This window comes from Nelumbo nucifera, chromosome 5 (genome assembly GCF_055504915.1).
Source record: "Nelumbo nucifera cultivar China Antique chromosome 5, China Antique-T2T, whole genome shotgun sequence".
In the NCBI taxonomy this organism is placed as follows: Eukaryota; Viridiplantae; Streptophyta; class Magnoliopsida; order Proteales; family Nelumbonaceae; genus Nelumbo; species Nelumbo nucifera.
The window spans coordinates 65,763,667-65,788,803 of NC_142653.1; the positions used below are offsets into that span (position 1 = coordinate 65,763,667).

The 25,137-nt window shown below is 37.6% G+C and overlaps 1 protein-coding gene across 4 annotated transcripts in view; it reads right to left on the reverse strand.

The window, feature by feature from the left end:
- Positions 1 to 22,527, reverse strand: part of LOC104587849 (S-sulfo-L-cysteine synthase (O-acetyl-L-serine-dependent), chloroplastic) — a 79,300-nt gene extending 56,773 nt beyond the window's left edge. For 2 of the 4 annotated variants that reach the window (XM_010245601.3, XM_010245600.3), the window contains exons 1-8: positions 22,081 to 22,527; positions 19,743 to 19,852; positions 19,027 to 19,084; positions 18,672 to 18,935; positions 18,431 to 18,568; positions 17,675 to 17,726; positions 17,546 to 17,595; positions 4,150 to 4,209 (exon numbers count right to left, since the gene is read on the reverse strand). In XM_010245601.3, the coding sequence (XP_010243903.1) occupies positions 4,150 to 4,209; positions 17,546 to 17,595; positions 17,675 to 17,726; positions 18,431 to 18,568; positions 18,672 to 18,935; positions 19,027 to 19,084; positions 19,743 to 19,852; positions 22,081 to 22,290 (942 nt within the window). In that variant the 5' untranslated portion in view covers positions 22,291 to 22,527. The remainder of the gene's footprint in view (positions 1 to 4,149; positions 4,210 to 17,545; positions 17,596 to 17,674; positions 17,727 to 18,430; positions 18,569 to 18,671; positions 18,936 to 19,026; positions 19,085 to 19,742; positions 19,853 to 22,080) is intronic. The other 2 variants (XM_088889142.1, XM_010245603.3) reach the window with 2 other exon arrangements.
- Positions 22,528 to 25,137: the final 2,610 nt, after the last annotated feature.

Consider the following 25,137-nt stretch of genomic DNA (forward strand, 5'->3'; position numbering starts at 1 on the left):
CCAGTCCCGCACAAGGTCCCCAGAAATAGGGTTTCATTGCACCCAACTCCATGGGAGAAATGGGAGAACAGATGCCACTCCTACCAAGCTCTCCAAACAGTCTCCAACCTTAACCGCCCTCTACTAGAGATTAAAAGTGACCTCCCAAACCCTGAGCGCCACTCTCAAACTGTCTCTTTAGCTACTATGGGTGCAATGATTTTAGCTACTATGGATCCAACTGTAACCAGTCCCGCACAAGGTCCCCAAAAATAGGGTTTCATTGCACCCAACTCCATGGGAGAAATGGGAGAACAGATGCCACTCCTACCAAGCTCTCCAAACAGTCTCCAACCTTAACCGCCCTCTACTAGAGATTAAAAGGGACCTCCCAAACCCTGAGCGCCACTCTCAAACTGTCTCTTTTACCTATAACTAGAAAACTCTCTAGTCGGCTAGGGTTTTGAGCAAAAAACAGCAGCCTCAATTTCTTAGCAATCTACAACAGTTTCTATCTCTCCAAACCCTCTACCAACTAGGCTCAGATGATCTCAAAACATTCAGCAATTTTATCTCTCCATACACTTCTAATCGAAGGGTGCATGGGAGAAAAGAGGAAAAGAAGGAAGAAAAGAATAGTGCTCTGATACCAAGATGTGATCCAGTATGATAAATCAGAAAATAAATCTCAGATTATGTGTGGAAAAAGGAGAGAAGAAAAAAGAGAAACAGTAGAGAAAAAGAAGAAGAAGATGAAGAAGAAAGGAGAGGAAGAAGAATGTTTGATGCCTTGTCTCCCCTTCTCCTCTAATCTTTATTAAACTTAACATAATGAGGATAATTACAAATCTGCCTTTAAAGGGGCAGCCAGCTCATAACCATACTTAAAAATAGAAAAGAGAAAAGTTAACAGGCCCAGAAAGACAAGGCCCATTAACAAACATAACAATTAAAAACAAAGGATAATATAATGATACTAGGGCATTTGGTCCAGTCACTCTACATTTAAAATTAGCAAATCTTAGTTTTCTGGAAATTAGTCTGCTTTTGGTGACTCATTGGGTTGATACCTTGTGGAGGCATTTCAGTAACACCAATAGCATCTAAAGACTAAAATCCTTCATGTGAAAGTTCAATTGTAAGAATTTTAGGTTATGGAAATTCCATTTCTAACATTTTGTTGAAGGCAGAGGCTTGTGGTGACACATTGACAGGTTTGAAAAGATACCTAAAGGCTGTGTTTGGTAAGAGTGCAAATGTAAATGTGTACGGTTCAAGAAAATGCAAACATTGTTTGGCTTTGCATTGATAAATTTTGCATTCTTACCAAATGTATTTGGGTGTGATGGGTACAAACATGAATTTCAACACTGGAATCTACCTTTTTTATATGGACCAACTTTGAGTGCAAAAGTTTGCTTCCATTTTTTGGAAGCAATTGTTGCTCTCATTTCAAAAGCAAACATGCCAGAATGTACAAATTTACTATCATTTTCAGTACAGAAATGCACTCTTACCAAATGCCTGCAAAACTGAATCAGAGTGCAAATTCGCTTTGGTTCAGTGTTTGCACTCTTACTAAATGCAGCCAAAGAGACAAATGTTAAATCTATACAATGATAGAAGTAATAAACACTAGGATCATCTCTTAGATACTAGCATCAAGGTTCAAAATATCGTTACGTATCGGCCGATACATATCGTATTGGGGCCTTCCTGATACGCCCCTACAGGGTGTGTATTGTTGGACAGTTTTGTATGCCCTTAGCTCCAATCCGATTTGATGTACTTTTGACATTTAGTGTAAATAAATAAAGTGCATGTTTGATTCATGTTGTGTGGTACATTTCTGTGTAAAACCCTTAAATTGGACACTTAATGAGACTTGTGTTAGTTTTAAATGTTCACAGCCGATAGATAAATCTGGGGAGATTTATCCTGCCAAGGCTGATACTGGTGTGCCGCCAAGTGTTGGGATGGCCTGTCTCGGCCACCAGGGTAAGACCCAAGGCACATGCAGTATGGGATTACTCGAATCCTTGAACTGGACCAGATTTCCAGTATTGCCCTGGACCTTGGAGATAGATGGGCAAAACTGGAAAGTTACACTTGACCCCTAGACTCGATTATGATACTCCACTAGGTGTTGGATTGGGCTGTCTTTGATATGCCAATCAATGAGATCCTTAGCGGGGGTTAAAACCTGGGTATGTTGGGATAGTCTGAGAATTCATCTTAGTGGGTGATCATAGTGACAGGATCAGCCCCTTTGTCGAACAAAGGTAATGATCAGAAATGCACTCTTTCTGATGGAAACCAAACTGTCGGCAGTTGATTTCAATCGTTGGAATTTGTTTTTTGCAAAATTATATATATATGATATATAGGTATTTTCGGTTTCAAGTTGTTTGCAAATGGTTTTAATTCCCGGGATCCATGTGAGTGGAGAGTGCAACATTGTTCCTTGCAGCCGAGGGAAAGGTCCTCTCTTGTCAGGCAGTGCTTGATCATCATGGGCTGAGAGGTTAAGTGTAAGGCCATTTAGGGTAATGCCTGATGGGCTAATCTTGCATCTGCCCACAGTCCCTGGGTTTTTATAAGATGGCTTGGCCCAGGGACCACTTAGTGTAAGTGTTGGGCCCATAGGGTCCATGTGATGGGCTCAGAGGTTCACTGGGCTTTCCAGTGAATTCGGCTATGCCTTGTAATAAAGGTTGAGCCGAACCCATGTGGTTGATGTGTAGATCAATGCTTGGGTCCCACGCCATACAAAGAAGCCCAATTGGGCAGCAGTCTGGAAGACTATTGAGCACTTAATACATAATGGGCCTAAAGCCCATTTCGAATTGGGCTGATTTGATCAATCATACATAGGGGCGGATCTGGGATTTGGTTAAACCAAAAAGGATTGGATCCCTATCCACTCTTGGAGACCAGATTCAAATTAGAATTTGAATCTGGTAATCTCCTGATAAGATCAAGAGTAGGCTGATCTGATCTGCAGATAGGATCAAGAAGCCTCTCTATCCAAATACAGATTTGGATTGGGATAACTCCTAATGAGATTAGGAGGTTTCTTGATCACCAAGAAAGAAGGAAAAACCCATTCGAATTACAAGAATTCAAACCCTAGGCTTTTAGCAGATATACTTCTGCAATCTTGAAAAAAGGATCTCTAGATTTTCCAGAGAAGAATATTGCAGTTCACCATCTTCTTCTCTGACCTTCTTCCTCAACAATCACCGCCATACTTTCTTCTGCCAGTTCGAGTTCTCACCAAGAGAACATCAAGAAAGGTTCTTGATCGATTCTGTGGTGCTCATTGCTTCCATCAAGTTCTTCAGAAGAACCTGGTTCGTGGGACGAACACTACTGGTTCGGCTCCATCACCGTTGTGTCATCTTCAGTGGGAGCTGATCTTGGTTCTCTTCTTTGGTCATGAACACCGACGTTGGGAGATACTGCTTCTCCGGATCAGGTATAACCCTTCCCTTCTCTTTTGGTTCAGATCTGGTTCAGTTATGGTTCAAATACCTGGTTCGTGGGACGAACACTGCTAGTTCGGCTCCATCATCGCTGTGTCATCTTCAGTGGGAGCTGATCTTGGTTCTCTTCTTTGGGCGTGAACACCGACGTTGGGAGATACTGCTTCTCCGGATCAGGTATAACCCTTCCCTTCTCTTTTGGTTCAGATCTGGTTCAGTTATGGTTCAAATAGATCGTTGAATATTGTATTCTAAATTTTGGGAATATGATTCCCAGTTGGAAGAAAGGTGGAAATTTTGAAATTCGCCCCACCCAATTCCGCAATCTTTTGGCGTCCATACGATGAATCCCACCATTCTTTCATGTATCGGGTCAGGCCATGGTTCAGAGGATAGCCGGGACTTAAACCGACCCCCCTGAACTGGTTTTGAAAAAAATAAATAAAACACAGAAAAAAACACTGATACAGGTCGATACGCTCCTACCGGCGTACCAGCTTGTATCTATATTTAGAACCTTGAGTAGCATTAGTATTTTCCTTAGGGGGGTCGAAACTGCCTAGAAAATGTGGCACTACTTCGGCATGCCAATGACAGTACACAGAAAAATTTATTAGCTAAAAGCATCCCAATAACAATAAGTATTAAAAAACTTGGAAATTTACAGAAATATGCATATAATTACCAGCAATCCTTCCTCCAATGCCAATTTCCTTGCCATTTCAATTGCTTCCTCATTGGTAACCTACAAATCCAAGTAAGAAATACAATAAGTAGCAGCAATAGCTGATAAAATGAGGGAAGCAGGCAAGGTGGCTTGATCACATGGAGAGAAGACCATATGCAGCAGCATTGACAAAAAGAGATCTATTACAAGTTGAAGGACCTAGAGAAGCTATAGACAAACCAAAAGGACATGGGTTGAAGTAGGGGTGATCATTTGAGTTTTGTGTTCAGGCCTAATCCAACCCTATTGTGGAAAGATACACACACACACACAGAGAATATATATAGGGTCTGACTATGATACGGAAAGACATGATACTGAAAAAAAAAATTATAGCCATCAACCAGCATCATAGAAGTAGTAACCAATCAAGTGGATTTTCATCAAAATTCATGGGGGGTTTTGATTGGTCAAAGCCTTTCCAGTATCATGTCTTTATGGTATCATAGATTTTTTTCATATATATGACACATATAGAATATAGTATATAACAATTTATACTTATACAAGTTATGATGAGCCCAAAATAAAAGAAAGAACAAGAAGAAACAAAAGGAAAAAGAAGAATCAAAAAAGAGAGAAATGTGAATATATTCTGAATTTGTGTGTTTTTGTAGTATGATACAAAATTGTTGTTTTTGGGTAGCTTTATTGACAATTTGGGTTCAGGGGTATTTTCATCATTTTTTTAATTCAGATTCTGGTAATGGGCAGTTGAACACACATCTATTGGGTTTCGGTCTCCTAGGTCTTTTTGTAACAAAAGTTATCTTTTGGGGGGTTTGTTTGAAATTAGTTTTATTCTCTCAGAGTTATTTGTGAAGGGGAAACATCCTAGGGATGTATGTGTAAATATATTAGTTGGCTTCTCTAGCAAGCCATTGAGTCTTATAAAAAAGAAGGAAGTTGTTTCTATAGGGGTCTATTAGGATCTTTATCTCTTGTTTGAATTGTAGCTCATCCCCAGCTAAGGTTTTCAAGTATTGGGAGCTTGGGTTTTGAGGAATCAACATATTTTGGCACCTTCCTCCCTCTATCACTGTGTGCCCATGCGAGAGCCAGCTTAATGCCATTGTTATTGTTGTGAAACCGTTCCAGGAGGAGTTCTCCTTCAGGTTCAGGTCTGAAACCCCTCAAAATCCAACTTGTTTTGTTGTATTCAGCTAAGTATTTTTGTGCTTATTGTTGTACATTTGAAGTGTTGCATATAACTTGTTTCCTTGGGTTTGCTTCAAAGTTCATCTCCTTGTGTTTTGTTATGTTATTATGGCTGCAAGGGGTGGATGTGGTGGGGGTAGTAGAAGACCACAACATGTCATTGTAGAGGTTTTCCAAGAGGCTACAAGAGAGCTGCAAGAACAAATTGAGCGTCTTGCCCAACTTGTAGATCAAAATGCTACTAGGGATGTTGGCGTAACAAGTGATGAACAGCCCACTAACATTATTAATGAAGAATTAAATGAAGACATTGAGCAACCTGAAGGTGATCAACATGAAAGGAATAACAACCAACAATGGGAAGACCAAATAGTGCAAGCTTTACAATCCAATCAAGGTCATGGTGTTCAACTTCATGTTAACGAGTTTGATGGTGAGTTGGAACTTGAAGAGTTTCTAGATTGGTCTTTTTTTGAAGTAAATAAGTAGTTATTAAATATCAAAGAGAGTAGGCATTACAAGCATCCCATAAAGAGGCATGAGGTGTTACCTCTCACACAAACTTTAAAAGATAGTATCAAAACAGTTACAACTAGGCCCAATACAAATTGTCCCTATTGACCCCTTGTTTAGATAACCCATCTACCATAGCATTAGCAGTTCTTCTAACTCAAGAGATTTTCAAGTTCATGTTTCGGGTTATCCATTTAAACATTTTCATCCCATACCTAAAACACCATATTATAGACTCTAGATCCTTTAGCCACCCTATCACCAGATTTTAGTCCCCTTCAATCTCCACATTTGTTAGGCCAACCTCACTTGCAATTTGTAGCCCTCTCATAGCCGTGAGAAATTCTGCCCTGATGGAATTTCCCACTCCCATGGGACTGGAAAAAAGTGCAATGATAATCCCTTATTTACTTCGCAGCACCCCTTATACCTGAAAGGCCCGAGTTTCCTTGACTACCCCCATCAAATTTAATTTCACGAAGTCTGCAACTAGGGGTTTCCATAAAATCTTTTCTTTTTCTTTTTGGAAGAAATTCTGCCCACTACCCCCAAATTTCTCCAAATAACATCGAAGGACCAAGACTAAAAAGAATCCAAGGTCCTAAGCCAATTTATCACCCTTACCAATATGTAGTCTCTTACCACTTCTATGCATTTCTCCTTTCCTGAGAAAATTCTGTTATTTCTTTCTTCCCAAAGAGTTCATATTATTTCTTTCTTCCCCTCCTTTTAGGCCAAACAAAGATTGAAGTGTTAAAAAGCCTATCTACCTCCGTTGGTAAGGACCATCTGCAACCAAACAAAGAGAAAAGCCAATCCCATATATTTGCAGCAAAGGGTCAGGATATTAGTAAGTGGTAAAAATTTTCTTCATTGGATTTACATAGGGTGCACAAGTTTGGAGATAAGCATAAGGATCTTTGTTTTTTGTAGCATGTGCATAATGCTGATCTTCCCATGATGCACTACCCAACAAAAGGCTCCGATTTTGGTAGGAATAGGCTGACACCACACTTTCTTAGTAGGAGAAGAAAAACAGCCTTTTGAGAAGAAAGGACTGTTTAGAAAGATGCATAAAATCAAAAGAAAGTAGCAGAAATCAGAGTTCTAGAGGAGAGAATATGAAGAAGGTGGCGGCAACTTGGGTTCAGAGAGAGAGATTTTCGAACATAGTCTCTTCTCTTACACCCTTAATTCTATTTTATTAAGTTAAGCTTTGGTAATTTACAGAGAAGCCCTTAGTTGGGCAGAAAATTAAAAAGACATAACATAATAGATGTCAATCATGCCAAGCTTGCCAGTATCATGCTAAAGCTTAGCCTTGGGAATGCCAAGCTTGAAGTGTCTCAAGAACTTGCCTAAGGTGATTGAGATGCTCTTCTTTAGAATGACTGTAGATTAATATGTCATCAAAATAGACCACTAAGAATTTTCCAATAAAGGGTTGCAAGATCTGAGTCATAAATCTCATAAAAGTAGTACTTTTAAAGTACTAGGTGCATGAGTCAAGCCAAAGGGCATGACTAGCCACTCATAGAGTTCATCCTTTGTTTTAAGAGCAGTATTCCATTCATCACCAATTCTAAATCGGATTTGGTGATATCCACTTCAAAGATCAACCTTAGAAAACCATTGTGCACTAGCCATGAGATCCAACATATCATCAAGTCGAGGTATCAAGAATCTATATTTAACTATGATCTTATTGACTATCGATACACATTCTCCATGATCCATCTTTCTTAAGAGTTAATAAGGTTGGCACAACACAAGGACTTAAACTCTTATGAATAAAACCTCTTTCTAAAAGTTCGTCCACTTATCGTTGCAATTCAGCATGCTCCGTTGGGTTCATCCTATAATTCTGGAAGTTAGGCAATTAAGATCCTGGGACTATGCCAATGGCATGCTAAATATCCCTCAAGGATGGTAATTCACTTGGCAATTCTTCCAGGGCCACATCCTGGAATTCTTTCAATAGGGTTGCAATCTCAAGTGAATTTATAGTTAATTCTATAGAAGCAACCCTAGCATCTTCTTTGACCACAACAAATAAAACTACACCTGACTCATTGCCTTCCCTTTCAAATTCTTTTCGAGTTAGAATGTGCAAAGGTTTCCTTTTGGAGGGTCAATTGGGAGGACCTTTCTGGATCTATCCTTCTCAGATGGTTTGGTTGGCTTCACAAGAGTAGATTTCCCATTGTTCTTGATTATATATGTATTTGATCGACCATAATGGATAACATTCATATCATATAACCATGGATGCCCCAACAAGACATGAGCATCATCCATAGGTAGAAACATCACACCAAATCTTATCTAAATAATAACCCATTTGGATGGGAACCAAACACCTCTCAGTTATGGGTAGAGAGTGTTAGACAGTATATGCCCTCAGCTCCAATCAAACTGATGTACATGAACATTTATTTGTAAATGAATAAAGTACATTATTGTTTCATGTTTTTATTGGTATACTTTCTGCGTATTACCCCTTAAATTGGACACTTATGAGACTTGTGTTAGTTTAGAATGTTCTCAACCATTAGATAGACTTGGGGAGCTTATCCTAACAAAAACTGACACTGGTGTGCTACCAAATAGTTAAAGCAGCTTGTCTCAACTGCTAGGGTTAAACCCAAAGCATAGGCAGTGGGTGTTTGGAAGAAACACTTAACCCGAACCAATTTCCAGTTATGTCCTAGACCTTGGGAATAGATAGGCAAAATTGGAAAGTTGCACATAACCCCAGACTTGATTATGATACTGCACTAAGTAGTGGACCAGGATGCCTTTGATGTGCCAACCAAAGAGATCCAGCAAGGGTCAAATATCTGGCATGTTGGGGCAATTTAGGAAATTACTTGAGTGGGTGATCATAGTGATAGGATCAACCCCTTCAGATAAAGTGAGTATCAGGGTTTACACTCTCTCTAATGGAAACCTAAACTGTTGGCAGTGGATTTCACCTGTGTTTGAAATCTGGTTTTGCAAAATATACTTATATATTATAATATTATTATTTTATGAAAAGGATTTGCAAAAGGTTTTAATCCCAGGATCCATCCGGGCAGAGTGTGACACTGCACCTTGCAACCAAGGGAAAGGTCCTTCCTTGTCGGGTAGTGTTCTGAAGATTATGGGCCATAAGATTAAGTGTAAGAGACCATTATAGGGTTGATTACCTAATGGGCTTTATCTTGCATAAGTCCATTATCCTTGAGTCTTCATAGGGTGGCTGAATCCAATGATCATTTAAGTGTAAATGTTGGGCCCAGAATGAGCCCTTGCTGATTGGCTCAGGAGTTCACTGCCCTAAGCAGCGAATTCAGCCCAATCTCTTTCAAAGGTGGGGTCGAACCCTCATGGACTTCTGTGAGACCTTTGTGGGGTCCTACGCCATACAATATTAGGCCCAAAGTGGCCATGCCACACTTGGGGATGTGAGCCTTTAAGAGAAAGGCCTAAGGCTCATTACTAATATGATTAGTTAAGTTGTCACATGACAACTCATGTGATTTGGGTCAAAACTTGGTATGGATCTGGGTATGGAGCACTTATCCACTAAAGAGGATAATGTTTATCAATTAAGAAAAGAAAAGTTCTGTTCCAAATCAGATTTGGGTCATCTCCTAATCAGATTAGGAGTTTGCTCCATATAGAGATAAAGAGAGAAGTGGGCGAACCAGTCTTGGACACTCTCTCCACATTCTTGCTCTCTCTTCTTCTCTCTTGTCTCTCACAACCTAGCCTTTCCAAGAACTGATTTCTATCAGTTTTCTTCTGTGTTTTTGCAAGTAAAACATTGAAGAAATTCAGGCTCACTCATCCCACTCGATCCAAGCCAGTTGGATAGCAGATTTGCTGAAATCAAAGTTGCTGAATCAGTTTCTCCTGTACTCTGCGCCATCTTCAGTTGGAGGCCGATTTTGGGACTGATATTGGGCATGAACTTCCACCATGGGAGCTGCAATTTGTGGTCTCTGTATCAGGTATAATCTCCTATCAATTTGGTTTCAAATCTGGTCCGGTTCAGTGCAAGATCAATCCTAAAAATTTAGTTTTCAAATTTATCAAGGAATCGGTTCCCGAAAGGATTAGAAAAATTTTTGAAATTTCGCTCAGCCATCTAGCATGGTTCGGCCATCCATATGATGGATTCTAAACCCATCTAATAAAGAAGTCTTATCTACCCAAGCTACTCTATATGGTTATGGGTGCGGTTCAGGTTTGAGTTTCATTCTTGATATGGCAGATTTGGATACAACATTCATGGGACTACCTCCATCAATGACAACTTTGCACACAACATCCCCACATTTAAAATAGGCTTGAAAAATTCTAGTGTGTCTCCAATTACCTGTCTTAGTATGAGTGGACAAAATACACCTCATAACACTAAGGTGATGATCATCAGCACAACCTTGGTCCTCTTCAAATTCAGTCTCAGAAGGTTCTTCTAAAGACTCAACAACTTGATCAACATCTTGATCCTCAAAAGACTTTTCTACATCTGTGCCTATGGTTAAAGTTCGATTTGGACAACGTAAAGCAACATGCCCTTTACCATGGCAACTAAAGCATTGAATGTCTGACCCTTTTTGTCATGAACTAGTAGTAGTGTTAGTGTCAGTTCTCTAAATAGAATTGTTACTACCACTAGACATTGTTGGTCTTGGATGTGCAAGCTTATTGGTCCTTTGAAAAGACACTGATTTAGACATGGATTTAGGTGCTTGGGTCTCTCCATCTTGGGAAGACATACAGCTAAAGGTAGACAACTTTTGGAATTTTTCAAGCTCTAAGGCCTTATGTTAAGCCTCTTCTAAGGTGTCAAGAGAATGCAGATTCAATTCCCTTTTCAATTCAAGTCTTGAACCATTAATGGACTTGGTGAGAGTTACCCATTGTTCTTCCCTTATATCACATTTCATAGACAAATCCTCAAATCAGTTAAGGTAATCGGTCACACTTAACGACCCTTGTTTCAAATTCATCCATTGCTCCAATAACTGCCTTTTATAATATGTTGGAAGATATTTTTCCTTCAATTTAGCTTTCATTTCAGCCAACAAAGTGATGGGTGCCTCATCTAGATGCTCAATGTCTCATTGAACCCCCTTGCCAATAATGCTTGGCAGACCCTACTAGCTTTCTCTTGGTAAAGCAAACACACTGGGTATCAAACATGTTATGCCAATCAAAGTAATCTTCCGTATCTACTAACCAATCTAGGAAAGCACCAAGGTCTAACCTACCATCATAACTAGAAACATCCACTTTGACCTTCTTTGTGATTTCACCATCCTCGGGGAAATTTCTTTTGTCATCTTGAATTTGGCATTGACGACATGGAGGGAATCTATCTTGATGTCTACCATGATATTGTCTATGTCTAGGATGATCCTCAAAATCGCTCTCCAGAAATTCATCCTCATCAGCTAATTCTTGTGGGTTGTTGGTATAGTACTCACTGTTTAACACCCTATGTGATTGCATGTGAGTATGTCCCAAGTTTGGAACTTGACTCTCCCTGCCCATATTTGTTCGCGGTTGATGGATCCTAGTAGTTAGGGTTGGGAGAATGCCCAATTGTTGAGCACTAGAACCTAGGGGTTGACCATTTCAATAATTATGCCCTACAATAGACTCTTGGGGATCATTCCTTGAGTCTTCAACAAGATGCTTGCCCATGGATACAGATATTTGTTTCATTAATTCAGTCGTAGGATCTTTAAGGGCATTTATATCTGAACTAAGGGTTTGTATCTTCTCTTCCAAAATTGTTTTTGTTTCTTCTTGTTCTTGTAGAGACAGTGAGAAGAACTAGCCGTAGGGCTATTTTTGTACTTTTACTTCTTTTTTGTATATTTATTTTATTTGTATACTATCTTTTGTACACTAAGGGCAGATTTGTCCTTTTACTTTCTTTAATATAAATAGTTCTCTTAGGGTGTCAATGGTCACTAAGTGACACACCCACCAAATTGTTGTGTTTGATTTTTTTCACCTCCCACTTCATGAACGCACAAAGCAGCTTTGCGTGCCTTTATGGGGTACAGTTCTAAACATAAGGGATTCCTTTGCTATGATCCTTCGGTCCATTGTATTCGAATTTCTAGTAATGTCCTTGAGAGTGTCTTTCTTTGAACATATTGTGAAATTTCCAGCTCCTTCTACCTCTATTGCACAGTTTTGATTCTACAGGTACTGCACACCAACATCACCTCCAATAGCAACTTCAGACTTTCTTCAGGAGGCAACTGTCTACATTAGTATCAATGCCCCCCCTAATCTCTACCACCAGCTGCCGATCCAGTCACTCCATTTGCCCCAGTAAGTGTACTTGACCCTCCCCTTGAACCTATTGCACCTACCTTGCGTCGTTCTTCTAGAATTTCTCGCCCACCTAACTGCTATGGTCTTTCACCAGATCATAGCTCCTTTTTTGTTGTTTTTTCTACCACAAACATTCCCATATCTTACCAACAGGCTATAGCAATACCACATTGGAAAGATGCCATGGACTTTGAGATCCGAGCCCTTCTTGAGAATGACACCTAGGACTTGGTTAAAACTCCACCTGAGACATCTCTTATAGGAAGTCGATGGATCTACTCTGTGAAACTGAAATCTGATGGTAGCCTACACAAATACAAGGCTAGGCTGGTTGCACAAGGCTATAAACAGGAATATGGAATAGATTATGAGGAAACTTTTGCTTTAGTAGCAAAAATGACCATTGTATGACTTTTGATGGCTATATCTACAGCCAAACAGTGAAAAATTCATCAGATGGATGTAAAGAATGCATTCCTCCATGGGGAGTTGAAGAAGATAGTGTATATGAAGTCCCCTCCTGAATATTGCACGGACCAACAGCTTGTTTGTCGCCTGAAGAAGTCCCTCTATGGCCTGAAACAAGCTCCTAGAGCATGGTTTCAGAAATTCAAATCCATTATCACTGATGTTGGTTTTATTTAGAGTTCTTTAGGCCATTCTCTATTCACCTTACAGAGGAAGCAGGGAATGACAATCTTACTTCATTATGTCGATGATATACTCATTATAGGGGATGATGTAGGAGCTGCTGACTTGCAACGATTACTAGTGAATCCTTTAAGATGAAGGACATGGGTTGTTTGACTTATTTTCTGGAGCTTGAAGTAAGCCATAAAGACCCTACTATTTTCGGGGCTATTTTGTTAACCAACAGAATGCTATTGATCTTGTTAAACTAGCCAATCTCAGTGATTCCAAGATTGTGGAAACTCCATTGGAACTGAATCTAAAACATAGTAAGGATGATGATTCTCCCCTTAAAGACCCTACTATTTATCATCAACTAGTGGGTAGTCTAATCTATCTCACCAAGACTCGGTCAGATATATCATATACAATCCAACTGGTGAGCCAGTTTGTGTCTTCCCCAAGACAACCACATTTATTTGAAGTTCATCAGATTATTAGATATGTGCAGGGAACTTTATCACATGGAATATTCTTCTCCTCTTCATCCCCCATTAGCCTTACTGCCTATGTGAATGTTGATTGGGCTGGATGCCCTAACACCCGACGATCCACTATTGGCTAGTGTGTATTCTTAGGCAACTCTCTTATTTCATGGAAGTGCAAGAAACAACCTACTGTATCAAAATCTTCCATTGAAGTTGAATACAAAGCAATGTCCTCAATGTGCAGTGAAATTATATGGCTCCGAGCTCTCCTACTTGACATCCTTAATGAGCCATCACCATCAGTTCCTCTCTATGCAAACAATGTTAGTGCAATCAAAATTGCCTCCAACCCCGTCTTCCATGAGCACACCAAACATATAGAAGTTGATTACCAATTACCACTTCATCCACGACCTCCTTCTTGAGGGTACCATTTCTCTTCCTCATGTCTCCTCCAGTCTCCAACTGGCAAACCTATTGACAAAAGCAACGACTCAGGCCTGACACTTAATTCTCATGGACAAACTGATGCTCATTCCTAGGCATCAGTTTAAGGGAGAGTGTAGAGACAGTGAGAAGAACTAGTCATAGGGCTATTTTTGTACTTTTACTTCTTTTGTACATCTATTTTATTTGTACACTATCTTTTGTACACTAAGGGCAGATTTTTCCTTTTACTTTCTTTAATATAAATATTACTCTTAGGGTGGCAATGGTCACTAAGTGACACACCCACCAAACTGTTGTGTTTATTTCTTCTCTCTCTCTCTTTGTCCTTTTCGATCTAACTCTGACAATGCTTTGGTCAAGGCTTCTTGGCTCTTGGACAAGGCTTCTACCTTAGCAAAATGTTCAGCATTGGTAAGCATGATGATATGGTATTAATGAAAGGATAATGGGATGAAAGTAAAAGGATGCAATGCCAATATAGATAAAATATCACAAATAAGTAATCAAAATTCTAAACTAATGCAAGGCACTCTTAGAAAATCTAAAATTCCAAAAGAAACTATGCTATGTAGGAAATAAGAAACAAGAGGCTTGCTTTTTTTTTTTTTGCTTTTGTTTCTTTCTTTTGAATGAAAGAAAGATAAAGCACACAATAATATGCAGGTTATTGATGGTAAGATGGTTACGTATGTGTTTTCAGCTTTCACAAAATTGCTAAGGATCTAATAGCACTGACCAGCTTACTGAACAGACAAAGGAATTAATCCAAAACCCAAATGGAGGAGATATACCTTTTCGAAGTCCCTAAATTACCTTCCTATTCAACTGTGATGTGTTTTCTAGAATTCTGGCTAGAACTGAATAAACAATCCTTTGGGCTGGAGACCTCTAATTTCTGGATTCTTCTATATCAAACATTTGTGGTTCTCGTGAAAAGTCACATGCTGTTGGCTAATAGCAGTGTTGAAGGCGAAAGACTTCCGGTTTTGTAATCTGATGTAACTTTGTTAAGAGATAGATAAAGTTGGTATTACGACTGTATTGTCTGAATTATACGTCTTGTTCTCTAGCAGTTTTTGTAATGGGAAATTTTTAGGTTTCCTATTTATGTCCCAACATGTCTTGCTGATATGGTGTGGTCTCTCATTATGTGTACACCACAACTTTTCTTTATCAATTCCACCAGTCCTCCTACCACCTGTCTTCTTACCTCCCCCCTTCCCCTAGCAGTGTTGAAGGCGAAAGACTTCCGGTTTTGTAATCTGATGTAACTTTGTTAAAAGATAGATAAAGTTGGTATTACGACTGTATTGTCTGAATTATACGTCTTGTTCTCTAGCAGTTTTTGTAATGGGAAATTTTTAGGTTTCCTATTTATGTCCCAACATGTCTTGCTGATATGGTGTGGTCTCTCATTATGTGTACACCACAACTTTTCTTTATCAATTCCACCTGTCTTCTTACCTCCCCCCTTCCCCTAGCAGTGTTGAAGGCGAAAGACTTCCGGTTTTGTAATCTGATGTAACTTTGTTAAAAGATAGATAAAGTTGGTATTACGACTGTATTGTCTGAATTATACGTCTTGTTCTCTAGCAGTTTTTGTAATGGGAAATTTTTAGGTTTCCTATTTATGTCCCAACATGTCTTGCTGATATGGTGTGGTCTCTCATTATGTGTACACCACAACTTTTCTTTATCAATTCCACCAGTCCTCCTACCACCTGTCTTCTTACCTCCCCCCTTCCCCTAACAGCTAGAGCAATCTGCTCCCCTATTCATAGCTAACTTCCTACTTTCTTCTGACTAAATGAGAAAGTACACCTCCTGTATAAAGGGTAGATCCTTACATCCCAAAATCTGAACAAGGATAGGTTCATATGAAGGATAGAGGCCAAGGAAAGCAAACACTCTCTGCTTGCTTACCAGTGCCTTATAGGCATTTGCATCCTTATCACTTTCCCAATCAATCAGCTGATGCTGATCTAGGTCCTTCCAAACTGATGTTAGATCAGACAAATAAGCAAATAAACTCCTATCACCTTGTTTACACATAGTAGATTCAGCCAACACCTAATAAACCTGAGCATGGTTCATTTGCTCAGAATAGGTTGCCTTAGCCTGATCCCAAATCTCCTTGTCCATGTCTGCCCACATAAAAGCTTTCCTCAACAACAGTTGAAATTTGGGTAGGAGACAAGACATAATCAAATAATTCTCCGAAACCAATTTGGCATATGTCGAACCTTTCTCCTTAGGTTCCACAATGTCTCCTTCCAAATAGCCTAACTTCCCTCTCCCCCCAACATGCATCTTTACCCCCTTGTACCACTCTAGATAGTTAGCTCCATCAAGAATAGCAATTGAGGTTAGGAAGTTAGTGCTGTCCACGTTGGTACTAAATATTGTAAACCAAGATGTGATGCCTAAAACTGCTGAATCTTCTTTATCCATGATAACAATCAACTATCTCACAAAAAGAGTCCATTTTTCCAGCTGAAACACACCAAAAATTACCCACACACTTCTGATAAACAATTCTATCACCTTTATGACCTAAAACCTCAGTTAGAACTTAGAACAAAGCAAACACTTGCAGTCCAACCACAAAACCAACCCAGGAAGACAGCTATTACCACCAGTTGGCTGTCTCCTTGATATAAAAGGAAGGTTTACACCTACAGTACAGAACTGAAAAACACTCCCAGATCTGAACCCATGACCTTGGTGGTCGAGAAAACATGTCCAGAAACACATAAACAGCATTTACCATTCATTTCCACCCATAAACATTGCAAACAGACCACCAAACAGCACTAGGTAAACACCCAGGAAGAAACTCAGACCATACGATCCAAAAACAGCACTAACAAATACTTAACAGATCCTTATCCTTGATCCATCAAAAAAAAAAAAAAGATAGTATTCCTTCATCACTAATGTTCTGTCACCAAAAATAAGTTCACTTGGTGCTACAACCAAGGAGAAGAGAAAAGGAAAAGAAGAGAGTTATTTTCAGATCGTTTCAATCCTCTTTTCCAGTTACATGTCAAAAAAAAAGGGATGTTCAGGAAAAAAGGAAGAAGAAGAAGAAAAAACAGCTTGATCGATCACTCCCCCTGTTCTAATACCATGTAAAACATGGATTCTGACCTACAACCAAGGATCAAAGATTCGTCACGTATCGGCCGATATGTATCATATCGGAGCCTTCCCGATACGCCCCTACAGGGGGTGTTTCGGGTTGGCAAGTGGTTCAGAGAGTAGACCGACCTTAAACCGGCCCCTCTGAACTAGTTTTGGAAAAAAATAAAAAAACACATAAAAAATAGTACTGATACAGGCCGATATGCTGGTATCGATATTTTGAACCTTGCCTACAACGGAAAGAAGAAAGAAAGAATAAGAGAAGGGAAGGAGAGATTCGAATGGTGGAAGAAATACAGGCCTGGCGGCACCCACTTCTTTTATTACAAAATAGGGTGACACATAATAAGAGAAAAGTACATAAATACCCTTGTGCCTAATTGTACTAATATTTCAACAAAAGCCGAAATGTGTTACATTTTGAGAAAAATGAATCATTTTGCATCCTAAATGAGACATACCCTCACTCATCCACCAAGAAACAAAATTTTTCTCATCATAACAATACAAATAAGAACAAGATGCTTAATCTGTTTGAAGAGCTTACCATTTTTAAATATATAAAAGAAAAGAGCAAAGTGAATATGGAAAATTAAAAAAAAAAAAGAAAAAAAAACTTCTTTTACCTTTAAAACCTCATCAAGTAATTTGACATCCAAAATGCTTGGTATGTAACCTGTAGTATCATACATTTTTAGCAATGATGTAATAGGAAATTAAGCTACCAAAGGTTGTTAAAAGGTAGAATTTTCCACCTGTATTTTCTCCAGAGATAATGCTACTCTCAGAAGGTTCTACTCCTACCACCTAGGGAGAAAGAAACACACAAGAAATGAACAAGCAAATAAAAAAAATGAATAAGCTGAATTCAAAGAGAAAAAATCTGGGCATTGGTGAAGCAATAAGAGATTAGAAAATTGTGTTACAACTCACAGCCTTATGATCAAGCTTACTATGATAAAGACCCAAGATATGGATACAAAAAATACAACCAATGGGTAACAAGCCATCACCCAATTACAACACCTTGTTGAGGGGTGCATGCACACAAACTCCGATGAATTACCCCTTTTTCAGATAAAAATATTTAAATAATGGTCTTAGCGAAGTGATACCCTCAACACCTGTGATAACAACATCATCCACATATAGGACTAAATACATCAAAGTGGATAAGCAATTCATTAGGGAAAAATTGCAGAGTGGGGAAACTTATCCCCTAGGCATGATTTTAGTGCCATCTAATGAGCCTTTCAGTTAGCCAACTAAGGATACCAAGATCTCTCAAACCCAGCATGATTCAAGAGAGTTGTGACCATTTTATGTACAACCAATGGGTCTATAATGGGATTCTCAATTAATAGGCTTTTGAACCTTTTATATTAGAGTTTTATTTGGGATTAAGGCAGAGTTGAATTGAATTCAGATTAGAGTTCTATTTGTTCTGAGTAAGTTTAAACATTTCAAGATATTTAAGATTGATGTAAAGTTCCATAAGATCTTACTCTAACCTTAATATCCTTGTTCATCATCTTTAGGTATCGTCCTGTTCCTGTTACAGTACCTCCAGTTCCAATTCCTGCAACAATTATGTCAACACTTCCCATGGTATCCTCCCATATTTCTGGGCCTGTTGTTTCAAAGTGTATCTGTAATACATCCAAGTGAATCACTACAGGGAAATATAGGTTATATATATTTACATCAAAAATAGAAATGTTTCATGAAGTCCAAGGATAAATGAGAAATTACCTTTGTATTAGCCGGATTGTCAAACTGTTGAAACATATATGCATTTGGTGTCCTTCGAACAATTTCTTCAGCTTTATCAACAGCACCTTTTAGTCCTTTTGATGGATCCGTCAAAACAATGTCTGCTCCAAATGCACGAAGAAGGACCCGCCTCTCTACGTTTATGGATGCAGGCATAGTAACAATAAGTTTGTAACCCTTAGTTGCAGCAACAAACGCAATACCAAGTCCAGTATTTCCACTAGTTGGCTCCACCAAAATACTCTGCATAAGCACACAAAAAGGTAATATACATATATGGATAATGATATAAAAAAGTTCAAAGAGCAGGAAGTTAGAGCATAACATAATGAACCTTCCCAGGACGAATGGTTCCACTTTCCTCAGCACAAGATATCATACTAAACCCGATTCTGAGATGTAACCAGTTCAAAAAAAAAAAAACTTAATTACAACCCACAAGCATTAACAAACACAATAAATGATGCAAGGATCTTACAACATAAAGTACTACTACACTCAACTACTGTGATGGAAATAACTATGATTTGCAATGACAGGGCATCAAGCTTGGACCGTGTCAGCTGGTGGACACTGTTGGCTGGGCATGATGAATGAAGGTCCAACATGATATAATGACCACATCCAAGCACCCAGGTGTCATAAAATACAAGTGCCACTAAAACAAATTATATGGAAAAATTAAAATACTTAGTATTAATACAGCTAGATATTACTTATCCACTGGATATAAGAGCCATCAATCTGAACCATTTTAATTGTTTGGTCAAATCATTCCAGAATCATACCATTTAGGTGATTCTAAGCATCTACTAGATGGCTCATAATTTTAGTGTAACCCAAAAAGAGCAACTGCCCAGATGATTAGGACCATTGAAGCGTTTTATCACCTCTGGTCCATCCAACAGATTCTCTGATGGTTATTAATTGAATTAATGCCTATGCAAATATTGAGTAGATAATAGCCACCAAGCATTTATTAAATGGAATAAGACTATGAAGTCTTGAACATTGACAAAGAACAATGTTGATTCCAATAATGAGATTTACCTGTCCTTGACACTCCGACAGGGTTCCATAGACTCAAGCTTTGCAGCAACATTTGCCACACAACCTTTCACAACTTTGTTAAGATATATCATTGGTGTCCTCCCAATCAGCTATAATAAAATTCCCAACTGCTAAAAATGAGGTAAAGTTCTGAAGCTTTTTGATACTATCAACTGTAAAACTGTACTCGGAATTATCTTAGACAACCACTATCAAAAACAAATGGATGGAAAAACAGAAAACAAATGACCAAAACCTACTACACTTTATGGGTCTCGTCCAACACAACAAGAATTTAAGATATTTGTACTTTTCAGGACATATTTTAAACAACGACAACAAAGAATGTCTATCAGGGTTTGTGGGTCTAACTTTCTCCCAACAAGTTATATATTTCATGAGAAAATTACTTTTCTAAGTTTTCACAAAATTCTTGTAAGAAAAAAGTTATAAAGTGTCATATTCTCACTAGAACTAAATATACATGATCAAATGGACTAATGTACATTATAAATTCTAATGTATCAATTTCAAACACAGGATGGACTTAGCTCCAAAGGAACCATAAGACCCTTTAAGTGTATCTTCTATCAAAAATGGTGGAATCAGAGTTTGTGGGTCTAGCTTTCTCCCAAGAAGCTATATATCTCATGAGAAAATTACTTTTTCTGATTTTTCACAAAACTCTTGTAAGAAAAAAGTTATAAATTGTCATATTTTCACCAGAACTAAATGTACATGATCAAATGGATTAATGTACATTATAAACTCTAATAATATCAACTCCAAACACTTGATGGACTTAGCTCCAAAGGAACCATAAGACTCTTCAAATGTATCTTCTATCAAAAATGGTGGAATCAGTAAGCTATCCAATCATTGCTTGTTTCATGTAACCTATAATAAAAGAGAGAGTTTCAATCTCCCCTTTTGTTCATGTTCAAACTTTTAAATTCCAATAATATCCCTATTTTTTTCATTTTTCCATCCTTGTACTTCATTTCTTCTAATCATAACCTATAATAAAAGAGAGTTTCACTCTCTCCTGACATCCATATTCAAACTTTTAAATTCCAATGATACAACCTTATTCTGAAATTATTGGCTTCTTAGTGTAGAATTCTTCACATTAAATTCAGTTGCTTTTAGTTTAGTAGAGGTTTGATTGGCATGCCCAATATAATGGAAGATATATTTTATTATAATTTTTCTTGAAATGGTCAAAGAAATCCTATAATAAGTTATGAGTTATGACTTAACTAATTTCATACATTGGCTCTTCTATAATACCATGAAAAAATAGGTATGGTTCAATTTAAAATTGTGTACTTCCCTTTTTTTTTAAGAAATTAACAATTTCATTATAGAAGAAGCACAAGGTACATGAGAAGGTGTACAGATGCAGACAAAGACTCTCCTAATAAATTACAAGGGTAACATGCAGTCACTAAACAAAGATTCCCTATGAACCACTGAATTATCTAGATCAGCAGCCACAAAACTTAAACCCCTAGGAATCCATCTAATCCTTACATTCATTTGGGCTATGATATATCTTGCTTGTGTACTTCCTTCCAACAGCTAAACATGTAAAAGCCCTCAGGATTTCAGTCCTAGAGATAATCAGCTGACAACTGATTTGCAAGCTCAATTGAGACCAAGCTTTGCAACTGCATCTTAAAGAAGCTAACTTCTTAAACAGCCCCAAAGTTGAGAAGATATTGTCACCAAGCACTTCAGACACTGCAACTTGATCTACTCTACGGCTAAAGTTGAGAAGATATTAAATCTTATGCAATTATTGATTTCTCTAGGTTTTCCAAAAGATCTTTAGGTTTCATTTAGAATGTTACTACAGATTTTTTTTTGGTAAGATAGAATGTTACTACAGATAATCCACCCAAAATGTCTCTAAGTTAGACAAAGGAATTCCAACGATTATTTTTATCTTTGACAAGACAGCCGAAAAGATTTGTTGCCCAAATAAAAAATTACTAAACCAAACAAGGGTATCTTTAACTCAAATGAAAAAATCCGTTACCTCCTCCTTTAAAACAGCATGTTTTTTCAGCAACCCATCTTACAATTCCAAAGATTAAAATGAACATTTCACCAAGGAACACAAAAAGCTCATAAGGTTCAAAGAGAGACAACGAAAGAGAAATGAAGGAAAAAAGAACTAAGGAGACATAAATAATGAAAAAAAAAAAGACGATTAGCTGAACAAAAAGTAGAAGAAATAAAGAGGTTATCCCATTCAACCGTACTTATAATAAATGGAAAAGCAAAAAGGAATGAAAGTTCTTGCTTCAGTAGTTCGCAAAGATGAATATAGAACCTGGGTTACGTCTTCAGCAATGTTGACGGTCTCATGCCCTTCCCTCGTGTGGAGTAGAACGGCCTTAGCAGAAATAATGGGAACTGGTCTTCTTGTTGAAACTCCATTAATGGATGAAATTGCTGGAAAACTGAATGAAACAAAGCGAACGCGTTGGCAACGAGAGAGCTGTGATGAAGGAAGAAGAGCTAGAGGGAATGCTACCGCCATTACCGGAGGTTTTGAAAGTTTAAGAAAGCCGCATAACTAAAGCGGCACTCTCCAACTCTATCTGGATTTTATCACACAGAGATTAATTTTATTTTTGTAACGGTAACGAGTGAATTTAAATAGACTTGGAGACCAAAAAAACAGAGGAAAAAAAAAAAAGAAAGAAACAGTTATATGAAGCAACGCTACATAGACAGTTCTTTATGGGTAAATTGCATACATGTACCCTCACCCTGTACCTTGTATACTCTCACTTTATGGTCTTTACCTTTTGTCATCTTAGAATCTGAATTTCAATAAATATATTTGAGTCCAATTCCAATAAATTGACATTACCATGTGAGTAAATTACAAAACTACCCATGTTCTGATTCTCATTTTACTATCAATCTTCTTCAACCTTGGACTTTGGATACAAACCAGTAATATACTTTGCTACTACTGATTTGCATCCGAAGCCCAAAGGAGAAGAAAGATGGACATAATATATATAGAGAGAGAAGAGAGAGATAATCAGCACATAGGCACTTTAATAATTTTACTGATACGTTATTTTCATAAAGTTGAACTTAAATGTATACTTCTTATACTTTGGGCACTAAAATGGTACATTTGAAAGTTCAGGTCTTGAAGTGAGCCTATCCCTAACCCTAAGTTAGAAGTGGATTCAAGTCGAATTGAACTAAATATTTGGTTATTCGATCTCAATTCAACAAAAAATTATAAAGCTCGAACTCGATTCGAACTAGAAATATTGGTTTGAATTCAACTCGAGTCAAAATCTCTTATATTTGAACTAAGTTTGGCTCGAGCTCGATAATGAACCGAGCCTACTCAAGCTCGAATATGAGCTCCAAATACTTGCTCAATTGCTCTGCTTGTTTAACAATTAACTTCGCTGTCATTAATCCTTGACCTGGGACCATCAAAAACCTTAAAAATTCCTTACAAATCTAAATCCACTATCATAGTTAGCTACTCTAAGTTTAAATACATAAATCATGTATACCCAACACATTATCTCCTTCAAACAAACATGCATATATATAAGTCCTGCAAATTTGTTTAGGTTAAAATTAAAAGATGGTTGAAGCATTGTAATAAATCCCAAATGTTGGTAAAGAAAATAAGCATGGGATCGTAACTTTTTTTTATTCTTGAAACTAACATTAAAACAAAAAACTAGTTGCACAAAGAATCACAGATAAGTCTATCCAACCACGGGGATCAATCCAAACAAAAGAATCCCCTTCCAAATATTTAACTTTATGTGCTATTTGTTGGATTGGCTAAATAAAAGTTCTCGTTTATAAATAAAGAGACAAACAATATTAGATGGCTGGCCAAATTTATCTACATAATCATTAAAGACCAATGCACCAAATCCTCTTCCCTTGGATAGCTTCCAAAGCATTCTTTGCATCTGGAAAAAAAAAAAAATCACTACTTTCATTCCTTTTGAATAGCAAAAGTAAGGCTTACTCTACAGCTCCAAACTTAGCTTCTACTAGTCCCTGCAAAACACCCAACTACCTTTAGCAAACAAAAAACCCTCTACTGCTCCCAACTCTATCTTCCCTTCTGCATGTCAATCAAAGAGAGAAACAAAAACGGGATTAGGATAGTCTTTTCTATTTACAAAGAAAATGCGAAGTCAATGGTGGGTCTGCAGTTTCAGCACTATTTGGTCCGACCCAATTTGAAGTCAGATCCTATTTTGTCATATTCAAATATCCCTATTTCGGATTTTCAGATCAGATAAGAGGATTCAATGAAAAATCGGATTGAATTCAGATCACCCCTATCCAATTTGTTAATATATATATATATATATATATATAACATATACATGTTATATATTTATTTATAAATATGTCATTTATATTGCATATTTTGTAAATTTGCTATATTAATGAAAATAGTTGAAAATATACTTGTATTTTTTTATTTAAAATTTTATCCTATTAATAATTTATTAATTCTTTTAAATTAAATTAGATTGAATCATATTCGGATATCTGACACCCTTATCTGATTAGAATTCAAATAAGTGTTCGTAAGATCCGATTGGATCTTTGGAACGAATTGGATCGGACCTACAATTTATTAGATCAGATTCATATATACCCTAATTCAAATCCAATCCAATCCATTTACATCCCCCTAATTTCAAAAGAATCACAGATAAGTCTATCCAACCACGGGGTCAATCCACACAAAAGAATCCCCTTCCAAAGATTTAACTTTATGTGCTATTTGTTGAGTTGGCTTAATAAAAGTTCTTGTTTATAAATAAAGAGACAAACAATATTAGATGGCTATCAAATTTTATCCACATAATCATTAAAGACCAAAGCACCAAATCCTCTTTCCCTTGGATAGCTTCCAAAACATTCTTTGCATTTGGAAAAAAAAATCACTACTTTCATTCCTTTTGAATAGCAAAAGTAAGGCTTCCTCTACAGCTCCAAATTTAGCTTCTCTTAGTCCCTGCAAAACACCCAACTACCTTTAGCAGACAAAAAATCCTCTACTACTCCCAACTCTATCTTCCCTTCTGTAAGTCAATCAAAGAGAGAAACAAAAACGGTATTAGGATAGTCTTTTCTATTTACAAAGAAAATGTGAAGTCAATGGTGGGCCTGCAGTTTCAATACTATTTGATATGACCCAATTTGAAGTCAGATCCTATTTTGTCATATTCAAATATCCCTATTTCGGATTGTCAGATCAGATAAGAGGATGTGATGAAAAATCAGATTGAATTCAGATCACCCCCATCGATTTGTTAATATATATATATATATATATGCAGCATTTCCATGAAAAAAGGGGTACCTATATGCA